This window comes from Panthera tigris, chromosome D2, assembly GCF_018350195.1.
Source record: "Panthera tigris isolate Pti1 chromosome D2, P.tigris_Pti1_mat1.1, whole genome shotgun sequence".
Taxonomy (NCBI): domain Eukaryota; kingdom Metazoa; phylum Chordata; class Mammalia; order Carnivora; family Felidae; genus Panthera; species Panthera tigris.
In genome coordinates this window covers 4,793,430-4,818,334 of record NC_056670.1, presented here as the reverse complement: position 1 = coordinate 4,818,334, position 24,905 = coordinate 4,793,430, and the positions used below count along the sequence as shown (strand labels likewise).

The 24,905-nt window shown below is 42.2% G+C and overlaps 1 protein-coding gene across 1 annotated transcript in view; it reads left to right on the top strand.

The window, feature by feature from the left end:
* Window positions 1–9,256: 9,256 nt before the first annotated feature.
* LOC107181176 overlaps window positions 9,257–24,905 on the top strand; it is a 30,122-nt gene continuing 14,473 nt past the window's right edge. Inside the window, exons 1-4 of the mRNA XM_042961086.1 lie at window positions 9,257–9,754; window positions 10,814–10,925; window positions 21,989–22,313; window positions 23,232–23,319. Coding sequence (XP_042817020.1) covers window positions 9,625–9,754; window positions 10,814–10,925; window positions 21,989–22,313; window positions 23,232–23,319 — 655 coding nt within the window. The 5' untranslated portion in view covers window positions 9,257–9,624. The remainder of the gene's footprint in view (window positions 9,755–10,813; window positions 10,926–21,988; window positions 22,314–23,231; window positions 23,320–24,905) is intronic.

Sequence of the window (24,905 nt, the reverse complement as noted above, 5' to 3'; positions counted from 1 at the left end):
AGGGCTCTATCCCATGAACCGTGAGATCATGACCTTAACCAAAACTAAGAGCCTGACTCCTAACTGACTGAGCTACCCAGGTGCCCCTTCCTCCTTCTTTAATTACCCAAAAGGAAAAAAAATACCAAGGAAGAGAGAAGAAATAATATTTATTGGGGATACCTGGCTAAGTGTCAGGCCCTTTGTTCAGAACTTGGTAAAATGATCTCATGTGTTTGATAGAGCCAACACCCCCAAAAGGCAGGAATTACTATTCCCAGCTCACAGATAAGAAAAGAGAAGTGTGCAGATGCCTGTATCTTGCCCAAAGTCACACAAAATAAATAGACACATGCTCTACGGCTGATCCAGTTGGCCACTCCCGGTTTAGTTCTTTAGCCCAGAGGAGAACTATACTAACAGCTGATATGCGTTACGCATTTCCTAGGAGTTGTGCATGTCAACCAACCACAGTGTGCACAACAGTTCAGCAGAACATGTGTTTTCACCTCTCAGTTTACTGAAGAGTAAAACAGAGGCCCTGGGAATGAATATATTTTCCATGAGTGGTGGATCTGAGACTCCAACACAAGCATGTATGAATTCAGAACCTGGCCTAAAGGACCGTGGGGGAAAAGAAAGAATCAGAGCATTTGAGACCTTCAGAAGTGACCAGGGCAACAGATTGGATTTTCACCCACAGAGAGGGGACTATGACTTTCCAATAATGATGACAGAACCTTCCTTCCAAACAGTTCTATGAACAAGTAGTTGTGACTGGGCTCTTCCATAGAAGGAAATATTTCGCCCTAATTATGAGAAAAAGGTAATTACTCAATGAAGATTGCAAAAATACTTAAGAATTTTGTTAGTGTGTCCACATCATCCTTTTCTACTAGTAGTTCAATATAAAACAATTAAAAATCATTTTTAGCTACAAAAGTAATCCACATTTGTTGAAAATAAATTAGATAGAGACATGACAGAGGAATCCCACCCTCACCCCTCTGCAGTAACTTCTTCTGTCTTCCAGAGAATAATAATCTGATGTGTATCATACTCCAGAAAATTTTATTTGGAAGGAAAAGCATATGAGGAAAATATAAAGCAGGCTAGATACAAATAATTGGGTTATTACTAAGCTAGCATTCTTTCATGGAGAATGGGATGCTTGTAAGGCAGTAATAACATGGAACGATACAGTTTTTTTCTGCTTCTTCCCAGTCCAAGCAATGGATTATTCCAAATTATCCAGTCTTAAAATTATACAGACATCTTTGGTCACTCTCCATCTTGGACCCTACCCATCCAATTGTTTGTGATGTCTTCTCTGTTCTACCTCCTTAGGCAATATCCTATCCCATTCCTCCTTTTTTCTTTTTTTATGTTTATTTATTTTGAGAGAGAGAGAGAGAGAGAGAGAGAGGAAGGGTGCAAGCAGGGGAGGGGCAGAGAGACAGGGAGAAAGAGAATCTCAAGCAGGTCCCATGCTGTCCATGCAGAGTCCGACGTGGGGCTCGATCTTATGAACTGTGAAATCATGACCTGAATGGAATCAAGAGTCGGACATTTAACCGACTGAGACACCTAGGTGCCCCCATCTCTGTTTTTGTTTTCACTGCTCCTCTCCTAGTTCAGATCTCCATCCTCTTACCTGAACAATTGGGAGATCTTTCCTACAGATCTCTATGTCCTGGGCTTTCCCCACTGCCACTGATGCTCCATATTTACTCCCAGAGTATTTCCCGGTGTGCTGTTCTGTGATCTATTTCTCTCAGAAACTTTTTAGAGCAGGTTTATTGAAGTATAATCGACAAACCACAAAATTAAAAGTTTTAAGTGTACAATTTGGTAATTTTTAATAATTTATGAATTGTGCAGCAATCATCAAATTCTGTTTTAGACTGTGCTTTCAGTTCCAAAAGATATGTCTGCGTGTTTGTATTCAATCCCCACTCACTCTGCCAGGCCTTCCAGCAAATGCTAATGTGTATTCTGCCTCTACAGATTTGCCTTTTCTGGGCATTTCATGTAAATGGAATCGTACACTAGGTGGCCATTCCAGTCTGCCTTCTTTTACTTAGCATAATATTTTTAACATTTGGTCATGTCGTCAAATTTATCAACAGCTAATAGTGTTACGCTGTGTGGCTCTATCCCTTTTTGTCTATCCAGAAGCAGATGGACATTCACGCCGTTTTCAGATTGGGGCTGTTATGAATAATGTTGCTATGAAAATACATTTACAAGTGTTTGTGTAGGCGTACGTTTTCATTTCTCTTGGATATCTAGTTAGAAGTGGAATTGCTGCTGGATCACTTGGTAACTCTATGCTTAATCATTCGAGGAACTGCCAGACTGTCTTCCAGGGTGGCTGTGTCATTTTGATCCCCTACAGCCATGTATGAGACTTTTAGTTTCTCTTCATCATCACCCATGCTTGTGACCGTCTTTTGACGGTAGCCACTGTGGCAGGTGTGAAGTCATGTCTCACTGCGGTTTTCATTTCCTTTTCTCTAATGGCTAATGAGGCTAAGCATCTTTTCTTGTATTGTTAGCCATTTGTGTATCTTCTTCAGGGAAATATCTATTCAAACCCTTTGCATTTTTTTTTTTAAGTGAGTTGTCTTCTTATTACTGGGTTGTAAAAGCACATTATTTATACCAGATACAAGTCCTTTATTGGGTTGATGGCTTGCAAACATGTTCTCCCAATCTCTGTCTTGTCTTTACATTTCCCTGCTGGTGTTTTTAACTTTAAATGACAAAGTTTGAATTTTGATTATGCTCAGCTTGTTGATATCTTTCATTTAGGTACCCTACATTTTGCATCCTAAGAACACTTAGACCTAAAGTTATGAATTTTTTTCTCCTGTTTTCTTCCAAAAGCTTTACAGTTTTAGCCCTTAAATAAAGCTCTGTGATCCATTTTGTGCTGAGTTTTGTGAGGTCGAGATTTAAATTCATCTTTTTGCACATATATATCCAATTGTCCCTGGTATGTTTGTTGAAAAGACTATCCTTTTCCCATTTGTTGAAGATTACTGTACTCTCGTAATAAGGTTCTGATGGTTCCATCTGCCTCCTCCCCCAGTCCATTCTTTCTTGCCTGCCATTAAAGCTCTCCCATCCTCAAATCAGGGGTTCATCCCAATTTACTCACACCCAGTATGATCTGTCACTATCTTCTTTCCATTATTCTATATGTCTATTAACCTAAATTACTTCATTTTCAGCATGTGTTGTGTTGTCCCATTCAAGCTGGTTACTTAGTCTTACAGTATTATTCTCCCTACATATTCCTAAATCCTGCCCATTCATTCAAAATCCAGGTTCAGGGGCACCTGGTTGGCTCAGATGGAAGGGTATGAAACTCTTGATGTGGGGGTCATGAGTTCGAGTCCCACGTTGGGTGCAGAGATTACTTAAAAAGAAAGAGTAGTAAACTTCAAAATCAAGCTTCAGGGCACCACCCCTGAGAAACCTTCTCTAGTGCTTCTTTGTACGCCCACGGGCTCCGATTCGGTCCCCTCGGTGGCATCCGTGCTTTCTACTTTGCGTTCCTGATAATGCTTTATCCCCATTAATTATGGGGTTAGACGTCCTTTGAAGAGAGGGTTTGATTTACTTTTAATTGATCCTCAATCAGCATTTTTTGAATGAATGGGTGACTGAATAATATCACATATAAATGCCCTTACAGGCTTCGCGGTGAGCAGTTTGCTGATTGCCAAACAGACTGCGCTATCTGGATCCAAATCCCAGGGACTTGGCTAATTCTTCAGGAGGACAGTTCAACCACCTTTATCAAGAAAGACAGTTACAGAATCTGATTAAAATGTGTTTCCTTTTATCAGAAAGGTAAGACTCTTATCTGCTGTGTTTTCCAAGGCTTTGGTGACTGTTTTTGAACGCAAAGATCAAAGAGTTTTGCCAACACCCCCCCCCCCCACGGGTTGTAAGATATATCAGAAAGTTAAATGTGAGGAATATTGTATTCTAATGTGAATTATTTGAATGTGAATCCTGAACATTATTCACAGTTACTCATTTGACATTTTGAAACACGGCCAAGACAAATGTCTTGGATTTACAGATAGTTGTGAATGTTTCCACCGGCCAGACAATATATTTCTCTTTTCGTAACAACATTTGGAAGGTAGGCACTCTTGACTCACACCTTTTCATTAGAATCTTGTTTAAGAAGCTTTTTTTTTTTTTTTTTTTCCTCTCTAGAAACCTACTAGCAAACTTTCCAAGGATCTGAACTCTTGAAAACACTGGATGGCTAAGAGATGCCTGACAAGGAAAGCCATTACTTTCTTACTGCAGGAATGTGCCAGCACAGGGGGGTCTTTTCAAAAGTGAGGTGGAAATTCAGGATAAAACCAGGAGATTTAAAGTAGGGTGATCTGGAGAATGACAAAAAGATCAGAGAGGGGTGGGGAGGATTATGGAAGAAAGGAGAAAAGATGAGCTGAGCTGGAGGAGAGGGTAAAGTCTTTCCACAGATTTAAATAAGCTTTGGGCAATTATCTGAACTTCCAAGGGAATTATCTGAACCACGCATCTAAATTTGTTGAGATTCCTTCATTGTAGCTAGTATCTGGTTAAGGTTTGCAAGGTAAACTCGCTTTCTTGTGCCATGAGTGGCTTACAAGTCAAAAAAGATTCAGTGAAATCTTCAAAGTAAAGCTGTGCTCGCCAAAGCAATTTGCAGGCCTGTTTACAGCTGTCCCATCTGTCTCCTAGGCTGGCTCCACGGATGCGAACTTTGGACACCACATCTGTTGTTTGAACGCGGATCTCATCTTGTCAAAAGGAACAAGGGGGCCCTCTGGCCCACGATTTTAGTCAATACCTTAGCAAGGACTTCAGAAGCTTCCCTACAAGAGAGAAGTTCGCCAAGCAACTCATGGACAGTGAAATAATTAAAGTGATCTGCAAGCATAACGCTTGCCAGAAACATCATTAGAAGCATCATTTGGAATTCCGTATTATAACGTGGCTCAGCACGTTAAACACACCCAGACACAAATAAATTTGAAGCACTCGGATAATCGGCTTGTAAATTGAAACAGATAATGAGAAGGGAGAATTTGGCAAAGAACTCGGAGTCAGGAGAAGAGGCAAATTCCCCAGGGCTCTCCCAAAGGCTCCCTTTATGGATGTTTGAATTTGGGCCTTACTCCACATAGTAGATGGTAGCATAAGTAAGTTCTTTCTCGAACTGGTTTTTCTGACTCCATTCCACAGTCAGATAGTTTTAGAGTCCACGGTTGGGGGGGGTGGGGGGGGGGAGAAAGAAATTCACTGGGAGGAAACGACTTTGTAGTTACCTGATGAAGCAATAGGAATCATAGGACTTTCATTGAGCTGCTGGGGGTAAAGTGGATTGCTGGCCTTTTATCTTTTATCTCCGAAATGGGTCCCCTGGCAGTGAGTTTGTTAAATCTGACACGTTTTGAATTTGGCTTTTTAAAATGCAAATTTAGTAGCCAGTGGTTTTATCTTCCTGGGTGCCTACATTTTCACATTTTGAAGGGACTGCTTTTCAAGGGTGTATTGTTTAATGCTCTTTTAATAACGTGGTATTCAGCATTCAGTTTTCTTTTTGTAACAGGTTCAGTCGGACACAGAAGGTGTGCTTACGAAATGGACAGAAATGAAATCTGAGAGAAATACGTGGGCCCTTTGTGATGTGTGGAGATATATTTCGAAAAGAGCACTGGGAACAAGGAAAGGAAGTTTATGGGAAACATTTAAAAGGAGCAATCACCTGGGCCCAGGTACCATTACTTTTCTCTCCTTACTAATTGTATGAAGTGTTTTGACTGAGAAACAAACCCTCGTACACACAACGCACACATCTGTTGTCTGAAGGGCCCCTCACAGCCCTCCTGATGCAGATTGTTTCACACGAGGTTGACGGGACAACTGTTCGATTTCGGGTTTCACATTTTTCGGTGTTTTATTTTAGACGGTACATTGTCAGATCCCATCATCTTTAGCAATCGGTTGTTTTCGCAGAAGCGAATTTAACTTTCATGTATTGGTTGCATTTCCTTCCTCAGTTACTAATTACCGAAGATTAATGTTTTCGAACGAGGCCTTCTCTCCATGTAATCCATCTCTCCTTCCTGCTTCCATCCAGCAGGAAGCCTGCGGAAAGAGGTCATAATCCTTTGGTTTGCAACGCTATCGTCTCTGACACCGGGGATGTTTAGTGTGCAGTGATTGCAGTCAGAATCTTTGTGAGCAACTGGAAAGTGGAGATGGTGGGGGAAAAAAAAAATTAAAGCAGGTTTTCTTCGGTGGGTGAATGAACCGGGCTGGATTCTTGGCTCAGCGTGGGAAGGACCTGCCTTTCAAAGGACGGCCTTGACGCTCACTGACGCGCACTGTGCCACACCGCGAGGTACCCTGTTAACTCTACCCAAGCGCCAGTTTCTTTGCTACCCACTTCCTGTCTCTCGGTCACGCTGACTCTATGAATTATAACCCAGGCAGTAGTGCTCTTCCTGGGCTCGGCCCCCATGGAAATTTCTCCTGTCTTGCGGACATGCAGGTATGGGTCAGTTGTTGTCTATGTCCACGCAATTATCATTTTTGATATAGGCACTCCTATTACTTTTATAACTTTTTGGGCAACTTTTATAATTTTATGACAATTAGCAGGTTTCATTTCAAAATCCTTTTAGTGGGTCACGTCGGTGGCTCAGTCGGTTGAGCGTCTGACTTCGGCTCAGGTCATGGGCTCACGGTTCAGTTCCTGAGTTTGAGCTCGGCTTCAGGCTCTTTGCTGAGAGCGTGGAGTCCCTTCAGATCCTCTCTTCTCCTTTATCTGCCCCTCCCTTTTTTGGGCTCTCTCTCAAAAATAAACACTTAAAAAATGAAATTCCTTATAGTGATTCACTTCTAGTTGTCTGCAAATTGTTATTTATTTTCTTTTTTTTTTTTCCTCTAGGGGAAACCTCCAATGAGAAGTTCTTCTTTTTTCTTTTTCTTTTGTGCAACTGACGCCTGACAATGCCTGGTTCTTAGCCTGATTCAAGGTGTCATGACTATTTATCATCAGGCTACAGGGTTGGGTGTTAACCCAGGAAGTATGTTTCCAGAAAGTTGCCTGTAAATTATGTATCTAAAGCCCTGATTCAACACTCTGATTTCGTAACATTTAAATCTAACATGTGCAAATGTTTAGAAGACACCATAAGTACACTATTTGGAAGGGAGATATTTTATGTTTTTCCCAAAGAACCTAAAATCGTTTTAAAAACAAAGATGGTCCAGAGTTCATTAGCCAACATGTAACTGAAATGGTGATTTGCACAAAGTCTTTAAGGTAAATAATATGACCTGCTTTATTCCTTAGAACTACTCTGTTGATTCTTATGAAGAAATAAAACAACTTCTGTATTCATGTTTATAGGCTAAAAGCTCATATATTTTTATTTTTTGAAATATAATTGACATGAAACATTTTAGTTTTCAGAAGTACAATGGTCTCACACCTCTATATACTATGAAATGATCACCACAATGTCTAGTTAACATCCACCACCGTACATAGTTATGAGGATTTTTTCTTGTGAAGAGAACTTCTAAGATTTATTCTTAGTAACTTCCAAATGTACAATACATTATCATGTATTTTTAATTCAAATAATTAAAATTTTGGAACAATGCAATAGAGAGATAATTTTTGACTCAGACACATGTAAACATTTATTTTTATTTGCATAGATGGAGAGCTTTACAAAAATTATTAAAGCAAATAGAAATATTCATTTTCAGAAAAAGGGTTTTGAATGCCCCTACACTCTTGGGAGACTAAAAGGTATTTCTTTATTTCTATGTCTTGTGACCAGTCAAAAGGAAATCAGTCCTCAATTTTAAGAAATTTGTTCCTAACTTAGGACCTAAAAGTTGTTTGCCCTGAGGCATTTATATGAATTTAAACCCTTTTCCTCATGGATTTTACATCTTTTTTAGAGGCTCTAATTAGTTATATGGAAATACTGCGAACACATGGAAAGTTCTACAAATGTACAATGTGATTATCATTACTTATTTAAGGTTAAAGAAAAATATACGGAACACTTGCCATTAAGAATAAACAAAGACAGGGGCCCCTGGGTGGCTCAGTCGGTTGAGCGTCTGACTTTGACTCAGGTCATGATCTCGCAGTTTGTGAGTTCAAGCCCCACATCGGGCTCTCTGCTGATAGCTCGGAGCCTAGAGCCTGCTTCAGATTCTGTGTCTCCCCTTCTCTCTCTGCCTCTCCCATGTTCATGTTCTGTCTCTGTTTCTCAATAATAAATAAACATTTAAAAAGAATTAAAAAAAAAAACAATAAACAAAGACGGGGTACCTGGCTGGCTCAATATAAAAAGTGAGTGACTCTTGATCTCAGGGTTGTGAGTTTGAGCCCCAGGTTGCGTATAGAGATTATTAAAGACAATAAGAAGTTATAACTCAGGCCACCTGGGTGGCTCAGTCGGTTAAGTGTCCAACTCTTGATTCTCAGGCCATGATCTTGTGGTTCCTGAGTTCAAGCACCACGTCAGGCTCAAACAGAGACTTCCTGGGGTTCTGTCTTTCTTTCCCTCTGCCCCTGGCCTGCTCTTTTTGTCTCTCTCAAAATAAATAAATAAACATTTGGAAAAAAAGAACTTACAACTCATTGGAAAATAATGGAAATTCCTAGGTCTATAAATAAATAGCTTGATAGATAATGAGAAAAATAATAGGGAGGGGTACCTGGGTGGTTCAGTCAGTTAAGTGTCAGACTTCAGCTCAGGCCATGATCTTGAGGTCTGTGAGTTCAAGCCCTGTGTCAGGCTCTGTGCTGATAGCTAGGAGCCTGGAGCCTGCTTTGGATTCTGTGTCTCCCTCTCTCTCTGCTCCTCCCCTGCTCACACTCTATCTCCCAAAAATGAATAAACATTAAAAAAATTAAAACAAGAAAAACAGGGGGAAGACAAGCTCTTATTTTTTTGTAAAACATTAACCAATTTGTTGAAGGTGTAGTGGTTAAAAATTGCCATTTTCCTTTACAGTGTAGATTCTCTTAGGCACGAATCATCAATGGATATTAAATCTACAGAGAAAAAGATTGATGAGAAGCAGGACATACACTATGGTCACCACATTTCCCCCTGCAGAGACTAATGAGTAGTTGCAAAGGGGGAAATTAGTAACTATACAGTGGAGAAACAGGACCACACTGTAACTAGGTGACAGAAATGAATACCGCCATCCAGGAGGTGATGGGCCTCGTACCCTCCAACTGTGGTAACCGGGAAATTGTCACCTATGATTTGTCCTGCAGGGATACATCAACTGAATCTTATCATGAGAAAACATCAGAAACACCCCAAGGGAAGGAAATATAAAATGACTGGTCTGTGTTCTTCCAAAATGCCAATGTCATAAAAATTTAAAAAAGAAGGGGGCTGCGGAAGAAGAAATAAAGCGGAGCAACCCCATCTGATTAAAGGAAACAAAAGGTCAGGACAACTAAACGTCACAAACAAGCCTCAGCTGGAGCGTAGGGCGACGCTCCTGTAGGGCGTGATCTCCCGTGGTCTGCAGTTCCGCTTCCGCCCTGTCAGTTACCTTGGACCCTCGGACCGGAAGCAGATGATCCTCCCCGGCCCGCAGGTCAGAGGCGGTGCGAGCCTGAGCTACGGCTGCACGCCCGCGCCTGCGCAGTCACACTCTCGGCACCCGGGAGCGCATTTTCTCCTCTCCCGCCGCCGTCGCGAGAAGGGTGAGCGGGCACCTTCCCGTACGCTCGTTACGTTCTGTCGTTCCAGGTAGTCTGTCTTATGGGCTGTTGCTGTTACTCTTGTAGGGTGCCTCATTTATAAATCGAACTTCATCCTGGGTGCGTATGCCCAGGAGAGAACCGGGTATGCGGGGGTGGGCGCCGTTCCAGGTTTCAGGCCTTCCCTGGGGTCTTGGAACGTGCCCCCCCCCCCCCATAAGAGGGGGTTACTGTGCATTATTGGAAAAACTGACAAAACTGGGAAATGTATGAACGGTTCGATTTTAAAAGTTACTGCATTCATGCTAAATTTTGGAGTTAGTAGCTGGGCTCTCATTACAAAAGAAAATCATTTTCTTAGAGAATACACACTGAAGTATTAGGAAATGAAGAAACATACAACGTATTATCATGAATCAAAAAAATCATATGCATGCATTATATAGCTCTATGTACTACAGAGATACAACTATTTCTATATAATTTAAATAGATATATAACATGTAACATGCATAATGGCCTGTATAGGATATAAATTAGAAGATAGAATACATATATTTTACACTATATGTAATGTATATATAATGTGCATGTATGGAGAGAAAGAATACATACAGCAAAAATATTAAAAATGTTAAAGATTTGTGAATCTGAGTAAAGTGCATTTGGGAATCCTCTACATTCTTCTCTGGGTCTGAAATTATGTCGCAAAAATTGTTTTTAAAATGTGATACAGTTTTGGCAGCCACACTCATATGTAATACATAAGAAAATATGTATGCCTGCGTGTGTATATATTTTTCGATGGGATGTTTCTGCTGGAATCATGGTCTGGAGAAGTATTTCTCCTCTCGTTGGTAAGGTAATCTGAGTGAGGTCTTTCTGGCTTCTGGTAGATGCCCATTAACTATTTGAGTGCATAAATGAGTTAGTGTCCAGCCGGTCTCCCTTACCTGTTCTTCCCTCGTTGCTGTAGAGGTTTCTAGTCACCCTGACAGGTGTTCTCTCGTGGACATTTTGCAGCGTTCGAGCCTGAGAAAGCATTTTGAACTCTGTTCTCAGGTGCCGTTACTCATTCCGTGCCTACGACCTGTGCCATCCACGTGTGGAAAGAGTTCCGATTGCTCATTTTCGTCTACGTTCAGAAAGGGGCGAGTGCTAAAGTTTCCTCCAGGTTGGTAGTCACCCTCTCCAGGGGCATCTCTTCTAACGGCTTTGAAAACTGTCGATCTTTCAGAGTCCTGTGTCTTTGGTTTGTCCCTGAGAAGGATGGGATGGGATTGGCCAGAGAGGAAGGAGGATGTGCGGGAACCTACCAGTAACAAATCGTCAGTGGAGGGAGTGAGGCCTAGATATGGCAGAGCAAAGTAGAAATTCTGGCAAAACAGATTCAGATACAACAGGAGGGAGTCACCACTCAGGCTTGGCCAGCTTGCGTCGCAGCGAGGGCTGGGGACGGAGGAAGCCAGTGGCTTGTCCCGGTGGTGGGGTCCTGGTGGAGCCACATATCGGGAGACCCCAGACTCCGTGTTAAGGGCCAGCAGGTGGGTTGGCAGGTGCGTCCACAGGTGAGCCGGGGCTGGGCTGTCTAGTAATGCGGGCTCTCCCGGATGTAATCTGTGACAGGCACTGTCCAGGAGCGTGGGTTTAATCTACTGAATTACAAGCTCTCTTAAGCCTTGAAATCTGTGTTTTTTAATGAGTAACCCAGATGACTCTTATCAGGCAAGTAATAAAACTCAGCTGAAAACAGAGGTGCCAGAATGCTTTAAAACGGGTTTAAGGGTGCTGTGAGCAAATTGGAAAGAGAGTAGATGTTTTTTTTTTTTTTAAATCCTGTTTCGATTTTGACTAAAATTGTAAACAGAGAGCCATGTAGTTTCACTGTCTCTTCTCTACGTTTCCGAAGTTCACAGAGTTCATCTGAAAATACGGAAACCGTGAAAACATCTGGCCCCAAGGTTTTTGGATAAGAGACCCAAATAACTATGGTCCCAGAACTCTGCCAAGAAGAAGGGCTAGCGTTTATTGAACTGAACCATGGTCCTGGGCGTTGTAGGAAGAGCCTCCAGGACAACCCCAGGGGCGTGTTTGGCAGTATCAACATTCCTCATTTTACAGATAAAGGAAAGTGAAGCTGCAGGAATTTAACCTAAACGTTACAGTTCACACTTCTTGTTAAATGACAGAGGAGGGATTCAGTCCTAGGCTGTCTGACTGCATAGTACACATGTTCCCTATGCCATTATTCAGAACAAAAAAGAACGCAAAAAACCAGGGACAAAATATAAACATTTCACCCTTCTGCATACCCAGTGATTTGGAGAGCGACAGTAAATATGGCTCGCTTTTCGTACCACGCTTGAGAGAGTGGACTGAACCAGAGGGCTCCTCGTCCTGCCCTCCCTGTAAGTGACAGAGAACCAGAGTCTTCTGTGTCTGCAGGGCACTTTTCAAGCATCCACAGCAGCACAGAAGAGGAGAACTGGCTTAGAAATAGCAGGTCCTGGGGCGCCTGGGTGGCTGTCATTGAGCCTCCGACTTTGGTTCGGCTCATGATCCCACGGTTTGTGAGTTCAAGCCCCACATTGGGCTTGCTGCTGTCAGTGCAGAGCCTGCTTCAAATTCTCTCTCTCTGTCTGCCCCTCCCCTACGCATGCTTGCTCTGTCTTTCAAAAGAAAATAAATAAATAGATAAAAATAAACCTGGAAAAAAAAAAAAAAAGAAAGGAAATAGCAGGTCCTGGTCTGTGGCCCTCCAGAGTAGGAATCACGTCTGAGACTAATGGTGTAGGTAGCTCGGTGCCTGGGGTAGCTTGTGAACCTCCGGAGGAGGGTTTGAGAGCAGACCATCCTTGGAAAATTGAGCGTGGATAACTGAACAGTCAGCCCCATAGTTTACCAATGTGATTTCCCGTTTGGGAAGTCCCTGTGGACTGGCTGGGAACGTATGCCGAGAAAAGCATCCGTTACGCCACCTGAACGCTCACCTCACCCATACGTTCTCACTTGGGTGTTTGTGTGCCTGTGCACGCGCGCACATGCACACAGCAGGGGTCACAGTTAAAAAAAAAAAAATACACCTTCCTTTTTCTGAGAAAGAACAAGGATTACCCTCTTCCTGCCGTTAGGATCTAAATCAGTAGTCTTCAGAGTAGAGTGTGGGAAGAAAATACTAGAACTTAACGTTTATATTTCTTCTCTCATCGTTTTAAAATTTTGGTGTTTTATACAGTGCATCTTGTCATTTCTACTTCTAAATAAATATACACGTATTAAAAAGGGTCAGAAATGAAGCCAGGAGTCCACTGAGCCAAAGAAATGAATGTTTTCTCATTTAGAAAATAGCTGGAAGGACTGCGGTAGATAGAGGGTATCTGGCATTCCGTCTCCGGGGCTTTCGGACCCAAGGTTCACACCAAGGCTCTGCTTCCGGTTGTGTACGTTGGGCTCCACACACCTCTAGGGGGCGCCCTTTCTGTCATGGTCGTTATAGATTTGCACGGTTGTCCTGTGTACCGGCAGATGGCAGTGAAGCGTCTGGAGGAAAGGGCGGCTCTTCTTTGCGGGAGCCTGCACCCCTGGCTCCCGCACACGGTACCCTCCTCCTGCACCTGTGCGCCTACCCAGAGACTGTGAGCGTGGGGCCACGAAACCATGTACTCCGCTCCCTCGGTCCTGAGAGGTCTTCAGCATTCCAGAGAAAGGATGTTAGACTTCGATTACCGTGTTGCTGAAACAAGGCTCACCAGATTGACACCATTTCCTGAATTTACCGATCTATTGATAGTCATGAATACTGCTATTGAAAAAACACTGCCCTCTATAACGTGTTTTTTATAAACCTACGCTTGCTCCTAGTGAGCCCCTGCAAACCATCAGCTTAAATAGCTGTTTCAGATTTTTTTTTTTCCTGAGAATTATGTAAATCCATTATTGTGCAGTTTCTGGAACATACCGCTTCTTAAAAATGTGACCTCTACCCTGGTCTTCTACACTTCTCCAAGTTTGCCTTGTTTCTCAAATCTCCCAGCATCTTCGTGTGATCCATCTGAATCCATAAAACGAAGCTCACTTTCTGGGGCTTTATGCTTTCTTCGCATCTCAGCTTTCAATTTCCTCCTCCTCCTTTTCACTTTAACAACTCACCTTTGGAATGGAGAAGAGAGAAAAAAATGAAAATAAGGAAGTTATGTCTTTTCTGCCATCATATTACATACCTTAATGCAATCTCTGCCAGCAAATGGGAGCATTTCTTTGGCTGGTGTTTTAGTTACACCCTCTGTAAGATAGGTTTCCTCAGCTGGTTAACTGACATCTTTTAGACACAGAGCCTGACATTTTTAAGCTTGTCTGATACATCTTTCAGATCATGGACATCTCTGTTGTAGTTTTTTAAAATTGACAAATAATTGGCATACAATATTGTATTCGTCGCAGGTATATAATATAGTGACTCCATATTTATATATGTTATGAGATGGTTACCACAACGAGTCTAGTTACCATCTGTCACCATACAACGTTGTTAACAATATTACTGATTATATTCCCTATGCGGTATGTTACATCCCCGTGTCTTATTGATTTGATAGCCGGAAGATTATACCTCTTAATCCCCTTCACCTGCTTCCCCTGGCCCCCTACCCCCTTCCTGTCTGGTAACCCATCAGTTTGTTTTTTGTATTTGAGTCTGATTTTGCTTTGTTCTGTGTGTTCATATGTTTTGGTTTTTAGATTCTACATGTAAATAATATGGTGTCTGTCTTTGATGTATTTTGTGTAACCTGATACCTCCTAGGTCCACCCATGTTGTCACAGATAATAAGATCTCATTCTTTTTTGTAGCTAAGCAATATTCTATTATATATATTATATATGCCACGTCTTCTTTCTTCCTTCATCTAGTGATGGACAGTTAATTTCCTGCTGTATCTTAGCTATCGTAAAGCAGTGAACATAGGGGCATATATGTCTTTTCAAATTAGTGTCTTTGTTTTCTTCGCATAAATACCTAGAAGTAGAATTGTGGGACCGTATGGCAGTTCTGTTTTTAACTTTCTGTGGACCCTTCATATTGTTTTCCATAGTGGCTGTACCAGTGTGCATTCCCACTAACAGTGCGTGAGAGTTCCCTTTTCTCTGAGTTGTGGACATTTCTAGGGAGTAAATACTGTATTTTCTCTCCACTCTAATTTCTTAGAAGATGGCCATTATTATGAGATGCAAAATAGTATACATCTGGTCAATATAAAGCTCAGTGTTTCACAATCCTATGGAATTTTACTTTGAAGAAAGAAATGTAAACATTTAAATAACTAACAATGGAGTTCCCACTAAATGAGCAAGTATACTTAGTCACAGTATCACATTCAGCAAGACATATTTCCCGTGTACCCACAGAGATTTATTTGGAAAGGTAAGGATACGAAGATTTCATTATGAACATGCCCAGAGGAAGAGTCTTTAGTTTGTACATTTGGTTTGCTTTTTAATTTATGTTCTCATCCAAGGAAATTCTGTGCAGAGAAAATACCTGTAATCAAGTCCGAGCTCTGCCATGTACCAGCCATGCGAACTTGAGTAAATTACTTGTCTACTCAGAGCCTCAGTTTTCTCATCTATAATTTGGGAAACATAACATCTCTCTCAAAAAGTAGATGTGAGGATTAAATCCTGTAACTTACAAAGGGACCGCCTGCATTTCTTGAAACCCACTGCGTGAATGGAGAATTTACACACGTGTGTGTTTTGGCGTGTAGGTCCCTTTCTCTGTGCCACCTCGGTAGGGGACTTTGTTCGGTCCCACTGAACATCCCTCCTTTCTCTGGCTCTAAGAAATTTCAAGGAAATCCTGTGCTCAGCCTTCCAATCATCTTTCTCCTGAGACTGAAGTTTGTTTCAGTTTTGTTTTAGAAAGAGCAGATCGTGAGGACGGATGGAGCACAATCCCAGATCTCATGTTTCCTGAACTATGAAAATATTCTAGGACTGTGCTTGCTGTTTTCTCAGGCATAGCACCTTGCTTCATTTAAGGGGCAAAAAATTAGAATTAATCCCAGCTAAACAGGAACTCCTTAATAAGCTCCCATTAGGGGGTGCCATGTGGCTCACAGGACTATTATTAAGCATTTATATAGCACTTTGTATTGACAAAGTAGTTTATAATTACTTTTATAAGTAATTTATAATTCACAGAGACTCTCTGAGCTAAATTGGTATTGTTAGGCGATACAGAGGTAGTTACCTAAGTCATAGAATTTGCCTAAGGCTTCAAAGAGGAACCTCAGAGCCCTCTCCCTTCCAGAAGCAAATACGGGCTCACCCTCTTTCTCCTAAGGAAAAACAAAAAAAGAGGTAAAACGGAATAGCAGTGCCTCACTTATCAGTCACATTACAGGGTCACTTTAATTTGTGTGCATGTCTTTAGAGTGACTATCTACTGTTCGAGCTCTGCTTTTTGGACTAGATGCTTAAAGCTTTTGTCTGGCTCCTTGGCCCGCATCAGAAACATCTTTCACAAGAACCTAAGTGAAATAAGGAAGTTTCTTTCCAAAAACAAACCTTTTCATCATGCATCCCAACCCTTACCACTCTACAATTAGTAGTGCATTCCCTGTAGGCAGTAGTTTAAGGGGTGCGGTAAGAAGCGAGGTTCTTCCTGTGGAAGTCTGGAAGCCCTCACACTGGGCTACAAGTGGGATGCCCCTCCCCCACCTCTCACAAATGAGTCCTTCTTCCCTGCGTCAAGAAGTCTAATGCATAAAAGGGCATTTTCTTTCTTTGCAAGTCAACTCAGTTACCCGTGAAGAGGTTCCCTCCTGTGAACTAGCTCCATGCCCTTCCTCGTGCTTATCCACACTGGGTCCCAGCACCTGACTGCTGTGTACCCGGGGCTGGTCAGAACCCAGCATGCAACCTGCTTTCAAATGGTTTAGCAAAAAATAAGTAAATACATTTTAGAAAATAAAAACACATTTGCATAATGTGCATGGTGATGTTTTGTATGTGTTTGCATTCTATATTTACTGATATATTTGTGCAGACAGATGGTCTGGTTAAAAAACTATATATTTAGATATTCATACATTTGTTATATAATACACATATACCTAAGGTAATAACGTATATTATACATAAAAATATGTATACTCTATAATATATGTATCGATTTACATATGACAAACATTTTAGTACATATATTTTATACTAATATTGATGTGGAAACTTCTATATAGATAATGTATAAATGTTATACCTATGATATCTATAACGCATGTTTACACATTATATATAAATATATAACAAGCATTTTTTCCTGAACCATATATGGTTTATGTAAATATGCTAGTTTTAGATTAAAAGGATAAATTTATTTTCTGTTGTTGAAACCACTTGAGAGCAAATTTCAGGCATCATGACACTCGAGATACTTCACCTTTTCACATGGCACGTGTCCCTGAGGAACAAGGGCATTTTGTCTATCGCTGTGTTACGATGAGCATACCTGAAAAACATAACAATGATTCCTGATGTGATCTAACACCCAGCGTGTACTAAAATCACCCCAGTTGTGGCAAGAATCTCTCCGACAGCTGTTTTGACTCTGGAGTCAGATTGGGTTCAGCTCCTACATTTGATTTCAAGCTTATTTGACCACCAAACCCTCTCGTCTTCCGACGAGCATTCCCAGAGAGTCACGAATGCAGAGTACAGTAAACGTTCTTGAAGAACACAGATCCGGCACAGGACAGGCACAGAGCGTGGCTGGAATAACAAGTTAGGGAAGGAGCCGTGGGTTGGGAGAGCTGAAGCCAGACCAGCCGAGGAGGCTTGGGCAAGGCATTCAGTGCTTATCCGGCAGATGCAGCGGCCGGAGCTAAAAATAAGTGCAGCAAGACAAAATGGCGGCCCCAGGCACACGTGTTTCTTTCTGTACAAGTTATTTCTCTGGATTTGTGTGTGTGCGAACCACGGATACCTATCCGGACAATCCCGTCAACCCAAAGAGATGTCCACAGGCACGCACACACCCACGCACGCACTTACGTGGGGAGGGAGAGAGAGAGAAGGAGAGAAAGAATGGAAGGAAGGGTGCAGGGAAGATACTGCCATTAATGGATTGGTCATCTCAGGAGAAGATCTGCAAAATATGGAAAGGGAGAAAGAAGAAAAAACAGTGGGTAGATGAATTGTTGACTTGTGATGAATATTCTATCTCGAGGATAACTTAAGGTGAAAGTTCATTCTTGGAGACTTTGGAACTCAGGGCAGGGAAAGCCAGGAAAAGGGAAGAGGAAGCGAATAGGACAGCAATTCCAGGAGATAAGTGGCCTACGTAGGAATGAGAGCTTTGCCGTTGCGTGTTGTTCTTTACTCGAAATACTCTTGCTATTCAAGATCTGGGCCTTGCTTGGACATAATCTGTCACTCTTGCCAAATATGTGTGGTATTTTGGGGATGTGGACAAATCTCCACAGGAACTTGGCTGAGAGCTGCAGGTCTATTTTTACCTCCAAAGGCAAACAACAGGGCATTAACTTGTTCTGCCACTTAGCACTTAACACGTGAACCACAGCGCACCAGTCTGGTGTGGTCCTTTACGAACAGAAGTTAGACTGACGCCATCTGTTTCATAGGCTTTGGTCTTTCTAAGGTTTACAAAGAAGGAGATCATAGGTTGTAAGGCTGAATAAACCCTCCGAGATACAACTCCTTTGTTTAATAAATGAGGAAGACTTGATTCAGAGGAAAGAGCACAGGATGGAAAGCCCGGGAATTAATTAGCTATGGAGTTGTGGGCAAATCACATCACCTAGTCTGCAGATTGATGCGGTTGACTGTGTGAGGTTCCAAGTGTCATCTTGAATTCCTCTTCCAAGACCCAACAACGTATGATTTTGTTTGTATGAAATGGGACAATTTAAGTAGTTTTTGCTGTTATTCTTCTTATGGAATTGTGGAGTTTGGAATTTTTTCTTTCTTTTTTCTTTGGTAAAGGGTGTCAGGCCACCTTGGAGGTGGCTATGCTAAATCAAGGGGAAAGGTCCGATAATCCGCCCTCTGTCGTGTCCGATTTGATGAGCCATTGGTACAGGTAATATGGAAAACAGGACATTGCGTGTGTAATTCAATACGGCTGCTCTCCGTGCTCATTTTCTTCAAAAATTGAAGGATGCGGGATGGGGGTTGATGGTAGCAACAGATAAATCACCTTCAAGCAAGGATTGATTCCTCACATGTTGATAGAGAGTAGGAATGGTCTAAAAGTACCTGCATGTATCGGAGATATTCCCTTGACAATTGTCTGGGCCGCTGCTATTGAAATCACTGAGTTCATGAACGCAAGGAAAGGAAAGAGAGAGAGGAAGGGAGGACACACGTTCTTTTACTTACTACATAGAATTTGGGGAGGAGTGTGATAACCAGTCCATCCTTAGAGATAAAGTTGCAGTTCCCAGTGGGTAAAGGGACTTGCTTATTTTTCCATGACTGGTTTAAAATGAGGGTTCAGGTCCCAAACTGGTCCTGCCTACCTGTGTGTATGATTCACTTTCCAGGAGCACCTGCTCAGCAGTTGGCACGAGTCATTTCCCGACTCTAGGCTTGCTCTGGTCAGCCGGGCCCGAGACCTGCCCCTAGGCACTTTCAGCTCTGAAACTCTGCGCATAGTTCCCAGTGTCTGGAACCTGTCCCACCCGACGAAACCTACTTCCTGTGAGGAGTCTTCTCCTGATGACCCGGCCCTCAAGGGCTCTCTTCCTTTCCTACACTCCGATGGTACTTTCCGGTGTGCCTGCGTTCGACACTAGTATTTAGTTGTTTCGGTTGTTCGTCCCTCCCCTCCCCTCCTCTCCCCTCCCTCCCTCCCTCCCTCCCTCCCTCCCTTCCTTCCTTCCTTCCTTCCTTCCTCTTTCTTTCTTTTTTTTCTTTCTCTCTGTCTCTTTCTTTCTTTCTTTTGTATCTTCTTGGTTTTCTTCTCAGTGGTAGGCTTCTTACCTACCCGAGCACAACTGCCTCTTGAGAGGGGACGCATTCGTGTTTATAAGAGGTATCACATGTCATAGTTTCATCACCAGACCTGCTGCAGACCCATCCCTCGCCATGCTCACCTGAGATTACAGGGACTTGTGCTCTGGTTTATACAGGTTTGGGGTGGGGTAGGTGGGTCTGCTGCTTCCATTGCGCCGTCCTCCTATACTCTGGAAAGTGACCCACGTTTTCAAAGAGGAAGAAGGGCGCACCGTTTCTGCACTCCTGGCTAACGCTGACTTCACCGAGAACCTAGCTGAAAATTGGAAGGCCTTTTTCTTCCTTCTGTCTTTTGAAGACGTACACACCAAATGGGTGAAGACACAGGTCATGCATATTCACCTATTCTAGTCAATGATTTAAATATAAACAGCGAACAGACAAAGAAGTAAAACTGAGGGGAAGCATTGATTAGTCAACCTTGTACATCCTGTTCAGAGATCAAAGGGGCCAGTGGGCAGGGATCAAAGTGCTGGGAAATACAGAATGTAGCACCCTTGTGAAGCGACGTTTCTCACGATATGGTATGACTTAATCAGAACCACTCTGTTCAACAGCTGCAGAGAAGGGAAAAAACAACCCTGAAAATTATGACTTAGGCAAAGCCTATGCTCCGTGTGCCTTTCATGACAGAGAGTCTGTGTGACTTGTGTCAGCTCTCAGTGCAGAGGTGTTTTTGGAGAAGGCTAACTTGGGTTGCAGGTAGGTTCCTTTTAGAAATGGGCACAAAAGTACATTGTTGTAGCAGCCATACAACCACACCTAGCCTGACTCAGGTCTGCGGAACTCCAGCGTTAAGTGTGTGGGGCTTGTTCACACCACAGGAACGTGTTACTCAGCTACTCACCTGTGAAAGGCACACACACACACACTCAGAAAACCCCTCAGAGCAATAGATGTTCAACTCAGAAAGTTACATCTGGATAGTGCTTTACGGTTTGCAGAATATTTTCACACACACCTTTTCTCTTGTTCCTCACAACCTTAAGCGAAGCTAAGTGATTTGCTATCAGACCACAGAGCCGGTAATTAAGCAGAATCGGGACTTTCATCCTGGTCTGCCGAGTGCAGTGACGCTCCTACATATGTCGGGTCATAAAATACATTTCAGAGAGAATTCGTAGGGTTTTGAACACAAACAGTAAGGAGCTTGGAAAAGAGCCATAAATGAACGAAGGAGGTAGAATGATTGGATCTGAGCAAGGTATGGTGACAGGACTGTATTGCAAACCACTTGGCATCTAAGGTCATAAGTTTTAGGCTCTTGGCTGACCGGTCACCATTTTCTATTAATGCACTCGGTTCTCCAGATGCGTAGAGTTGGTTAGGTTTAAGCTTCTGTTACGTGAGATTGCATTCCGGACGTGCGTTCCTGAAGGGCACACAAGTCAGCAATTTCATGTACAGATTATCAGTTAGAGTGAGCTCTTCCTGCAAGTGGCTTATCTCATTCATTATTCTACTTTCTTTTAGTTTGATTCTTAATTTCAGGTTTGGATAACCTCTTGCCGTTACTCCCGTGGTCCATGGCTTCTGTGACTCTGTTGTGAAAGCCGTGAGAATTTTCTTAAATTTATCTTTGTTTTTGCTTTTATTTTCTTTCTGAACTTACTATTATTTTTAAGATTCTGTTTTCCTTCTCTTTCTTTCTCTTACGGATAATTTTATCTTTGTGTCATAAAGAGTCCACCTGACTCTTTCTAGGTCAGGTAGAGACCTATAAAGAGAAAAAAATTCTACCTGAGTTGCCTTTCATTTTAGAATCTCAAGGCAGAGAATTCTGTTTATTTTTAACCAAAGGTTTTATTTACGTATTTTTAATCCAAAGGTACTGAACAGTCAACACTCCCCACTTCTGCCCTATTCCTGGCCTACCGTGGCCACTCAGTCTCATTCAGCTTTAACACAAACTGACTTGTGCAGCAGTGTTTTGTATCCTTATTCTTGTACTTTTCTCACGAATCAAGTGCAGACAAAAAGAACGTGTCTGAGACCCTGGTTTTAGCTGACTGCCTTGAGTCGGATTCCTCCGTGGCTGCTGGATCTTTCCTCCATGCCGGTCTTGGTGTTCTATAGAAATACAGATTCGTTTCCTTCATGTGGTCCGATTGTATCACTCCCGTTCCCATTTTTAGACGATGACCTCCAGTATGCTTCCACTTCCCTGATCTTAAATTTCTACATGGTGTGTATTAATTTTCTCAGGGATCCAAGAGCCTGGAGACATTTCCTGAGGACGTGCTATTATGACTGTGGTGACAATGACGGTGGTGGGCTCGGGGTCCTGGTGTGCATCAGTATAAGCACTGGCCCCTCTGCAGTGGTTCCTACAGTGATGAAATTACCAGAGATACAGTGGATGAGATGGGAGATTCTCTGCTCCAGCATAAAGGTGAAGGGCATACGGATAGCACATGCCTCGCTCCCCCTTTGTTCCCTGCCCTGGAAGAATGCTCACCAGCTGCCTCGGCTGGAAACTATTAATCCAGGAAGTCTGACTGTCCCCAGAAATTCCCTGTGGACCCCTATGGCTTTTCTGTGGCTGTGTTTCTCCCTCTCCTTTTTAAAATTCTTCATTTCAATTATCCTCTATTTTTGCACTTTATTTTCATTTGGATGATTTAGTATATCTCAAGATCATATCTCGTATGGTCCCTGTTTTCCCTCTAATATCCAATGACATTGGCTTTCAATACTTTGTCACTTTTTTGTCAGAAATGTTCTCTCATTTACGTTTGAACTTTTGAAATGAGCATTTTTAAATTTTCATTCATCTTGGTGTATTTTTCTCTAGCTGGCTTTTTGTATTTGTTGAAAATCCCTTTTGTCTTATTGATTTTTTTCTCTTTTCTCGTTTATCCATTTAGAAGATATGTATTAATTACCTACAATGTGTCAGATTATTTATCTCTATACATCTTATCAGGAGTAAGAAGATATATTTTAGACATGTAGCACCAATCTATCCCTTCCCCCCCCCCATATCTATTCCTGTTCAATAATGCCCACATTTTTATCTTATATAAATTTTAAGTTTTATCTTAAAGACTTAGGAGTCAGTATTTCTTACCTTGTATTGTAATCCTAAATTCACTTTATTTTTCCATGCTCTGTCCATTAATCTATGGAGATCTGAGTTCATAAGCATCTGTATTGTTTTTGGTCCCCTTCTAAATTCATTATTTCTTATGTGTCTTACTGGGTACGTTTTTGTTTTGTTTTGTTTTCACTTAAATCCAAGTCAGTTAACATACAGTGTAGTATTGGTTTCAGGAGTAGAATTTAGTGATTCATCTCTTACATACAACACCCAGTGCTCATCCCAACAAGTGCCCTCCTTAATGCCCATCACCCGTTTAGCCCACCGCCATCAACCCTCAGTTTGTTTTCTGTATTTAAGAGTCTCTTATGGTTTGCCTCCCACTGGATACTTTTAAATATTTCTTAGATGTTCTTCCTGATCTCTTCTGGTGGTCGTGTTGATTCTCAGCGCAATCCGGAGTGGACAGTGGTCGCTGCGAGCTGCTGTTTCGTGGGTATTTGCTTCAGGAAAGTAGCACGCTTCGGCAATGGTCCTTTAGTCCACAACACCATCAGTCACCCTCCATATACCTATTCTTCTCAGATAAATCACATTTCCTAGAATTTAGGAGTGGTTCCTCCTTATTAACCTGGCGTTTACTCATGCAACATACGGGACTTCAGTATGTAGATTCCATAGGAGAGAGCCCTTCTCTTAAATATCAGATTTATTTCTTATAGATGTGCTCTATTTTCCAGTGACTCTTCAGTGGGGCCGCTTCCTTATTCTCTCTGCCTCTTCTCTGCACACTTAGAGAGGGGCTGCAGGAAAACTGGCTTTTTATTTCTCTCTGTATTTTATACTGTGTCCTTTTACTGAGTGATCTTTGTAATAATGGGTCTGCATCTTGACTCTGTAATCAGAATCATGGTTTCCTGATTTCCTCTCTGAATTATTATTCCCTCCATTCTACTTAGGAACTCCTCCTTTCTGATAAACAAGAATGTCAGGAGGCCTGTCTATTCAAGCAATGTGGTTACCTAGCTGGTACTTGCCACAGAAGGAAGACAAATGTAACACATTCCCTTAAACTCTTTGGAAATAGGCCCCTCGGTTTCTATATTTTTTTTCTTGGTTAGTGTTGAATCTCAAATGGAATTAGCAAGCTTTGTAACGCCCCTTGATAACTCTCCCTTAGATGACCCTCTAAGTGAACAATTCTCACCTATTTGGTTCAGGCTTTGATCTTCTGGAGTTATAAGAGTTTGCTTTATATATAAGCCACTCCCCTCTCCCACTATCTTGAACTGTTTTCCTCCACAAGGCAAATGCACAGTTGGTTGGCAACTGCCAGCAAATGACACCAATTGCCACCAAATTTCTAGCTCCTCAGAGCAGCTACCAGATCGCAAGAAAATTGTTCACATTTTCCAACCGTGTAGCTTCTGCTGCAGGCACGATCTTCACTGGTTCATGACCAGGCTCACTGCTTTAAAATGGCAGCCTGTGGGGCACCTGGGTGGCTCAGTCAGTTAAGCGTCCCACTTCAGCTCAGGTCGTGATCTCATGGTTCGTGGGTTCAAGCCCCGGGTCGGGCTCTGTGCTGACAGCTCAGAGCCTGGAGCCTGCTTCAGATTGTGTGTCTCCCTCGCTCTCTGCCCCTCCCCCGCTGGTGCTCTGTCCCCCCTCTCTCTCAAATATAAATAAACAAAAAATTAAAAATAAATAAAAATAAAATGGCAGCCTGTAGAATGAAGGGAGTTGATCCTAGGCTCTGGATGATTTGAGATCAGGTGATGTCAGCAGCGGAGGTAGATCTCCATCTAGGGTTTCAGGAAAATGGCTGACACCTGACTACTTCATCATCAACCTTTTAAAGTTTTATCTGGGGAATTTATTTTCTTTTTTTTAAATAAAACATTGCCTTATGTTTAATTTTTTTTTTTTTTATGATTTTCTTTATTTTTGAGACAGAGAGAGACAGAGCATGAGCAGGGGAGGGGCAGAGAGAGAGACACAGAATCCCAAGCAGGCTCCAGGCTCTGAGCTGTCAGCACAGAGCCCGACACGGGGCTCGAACTCACGGACTGTGAGATCATA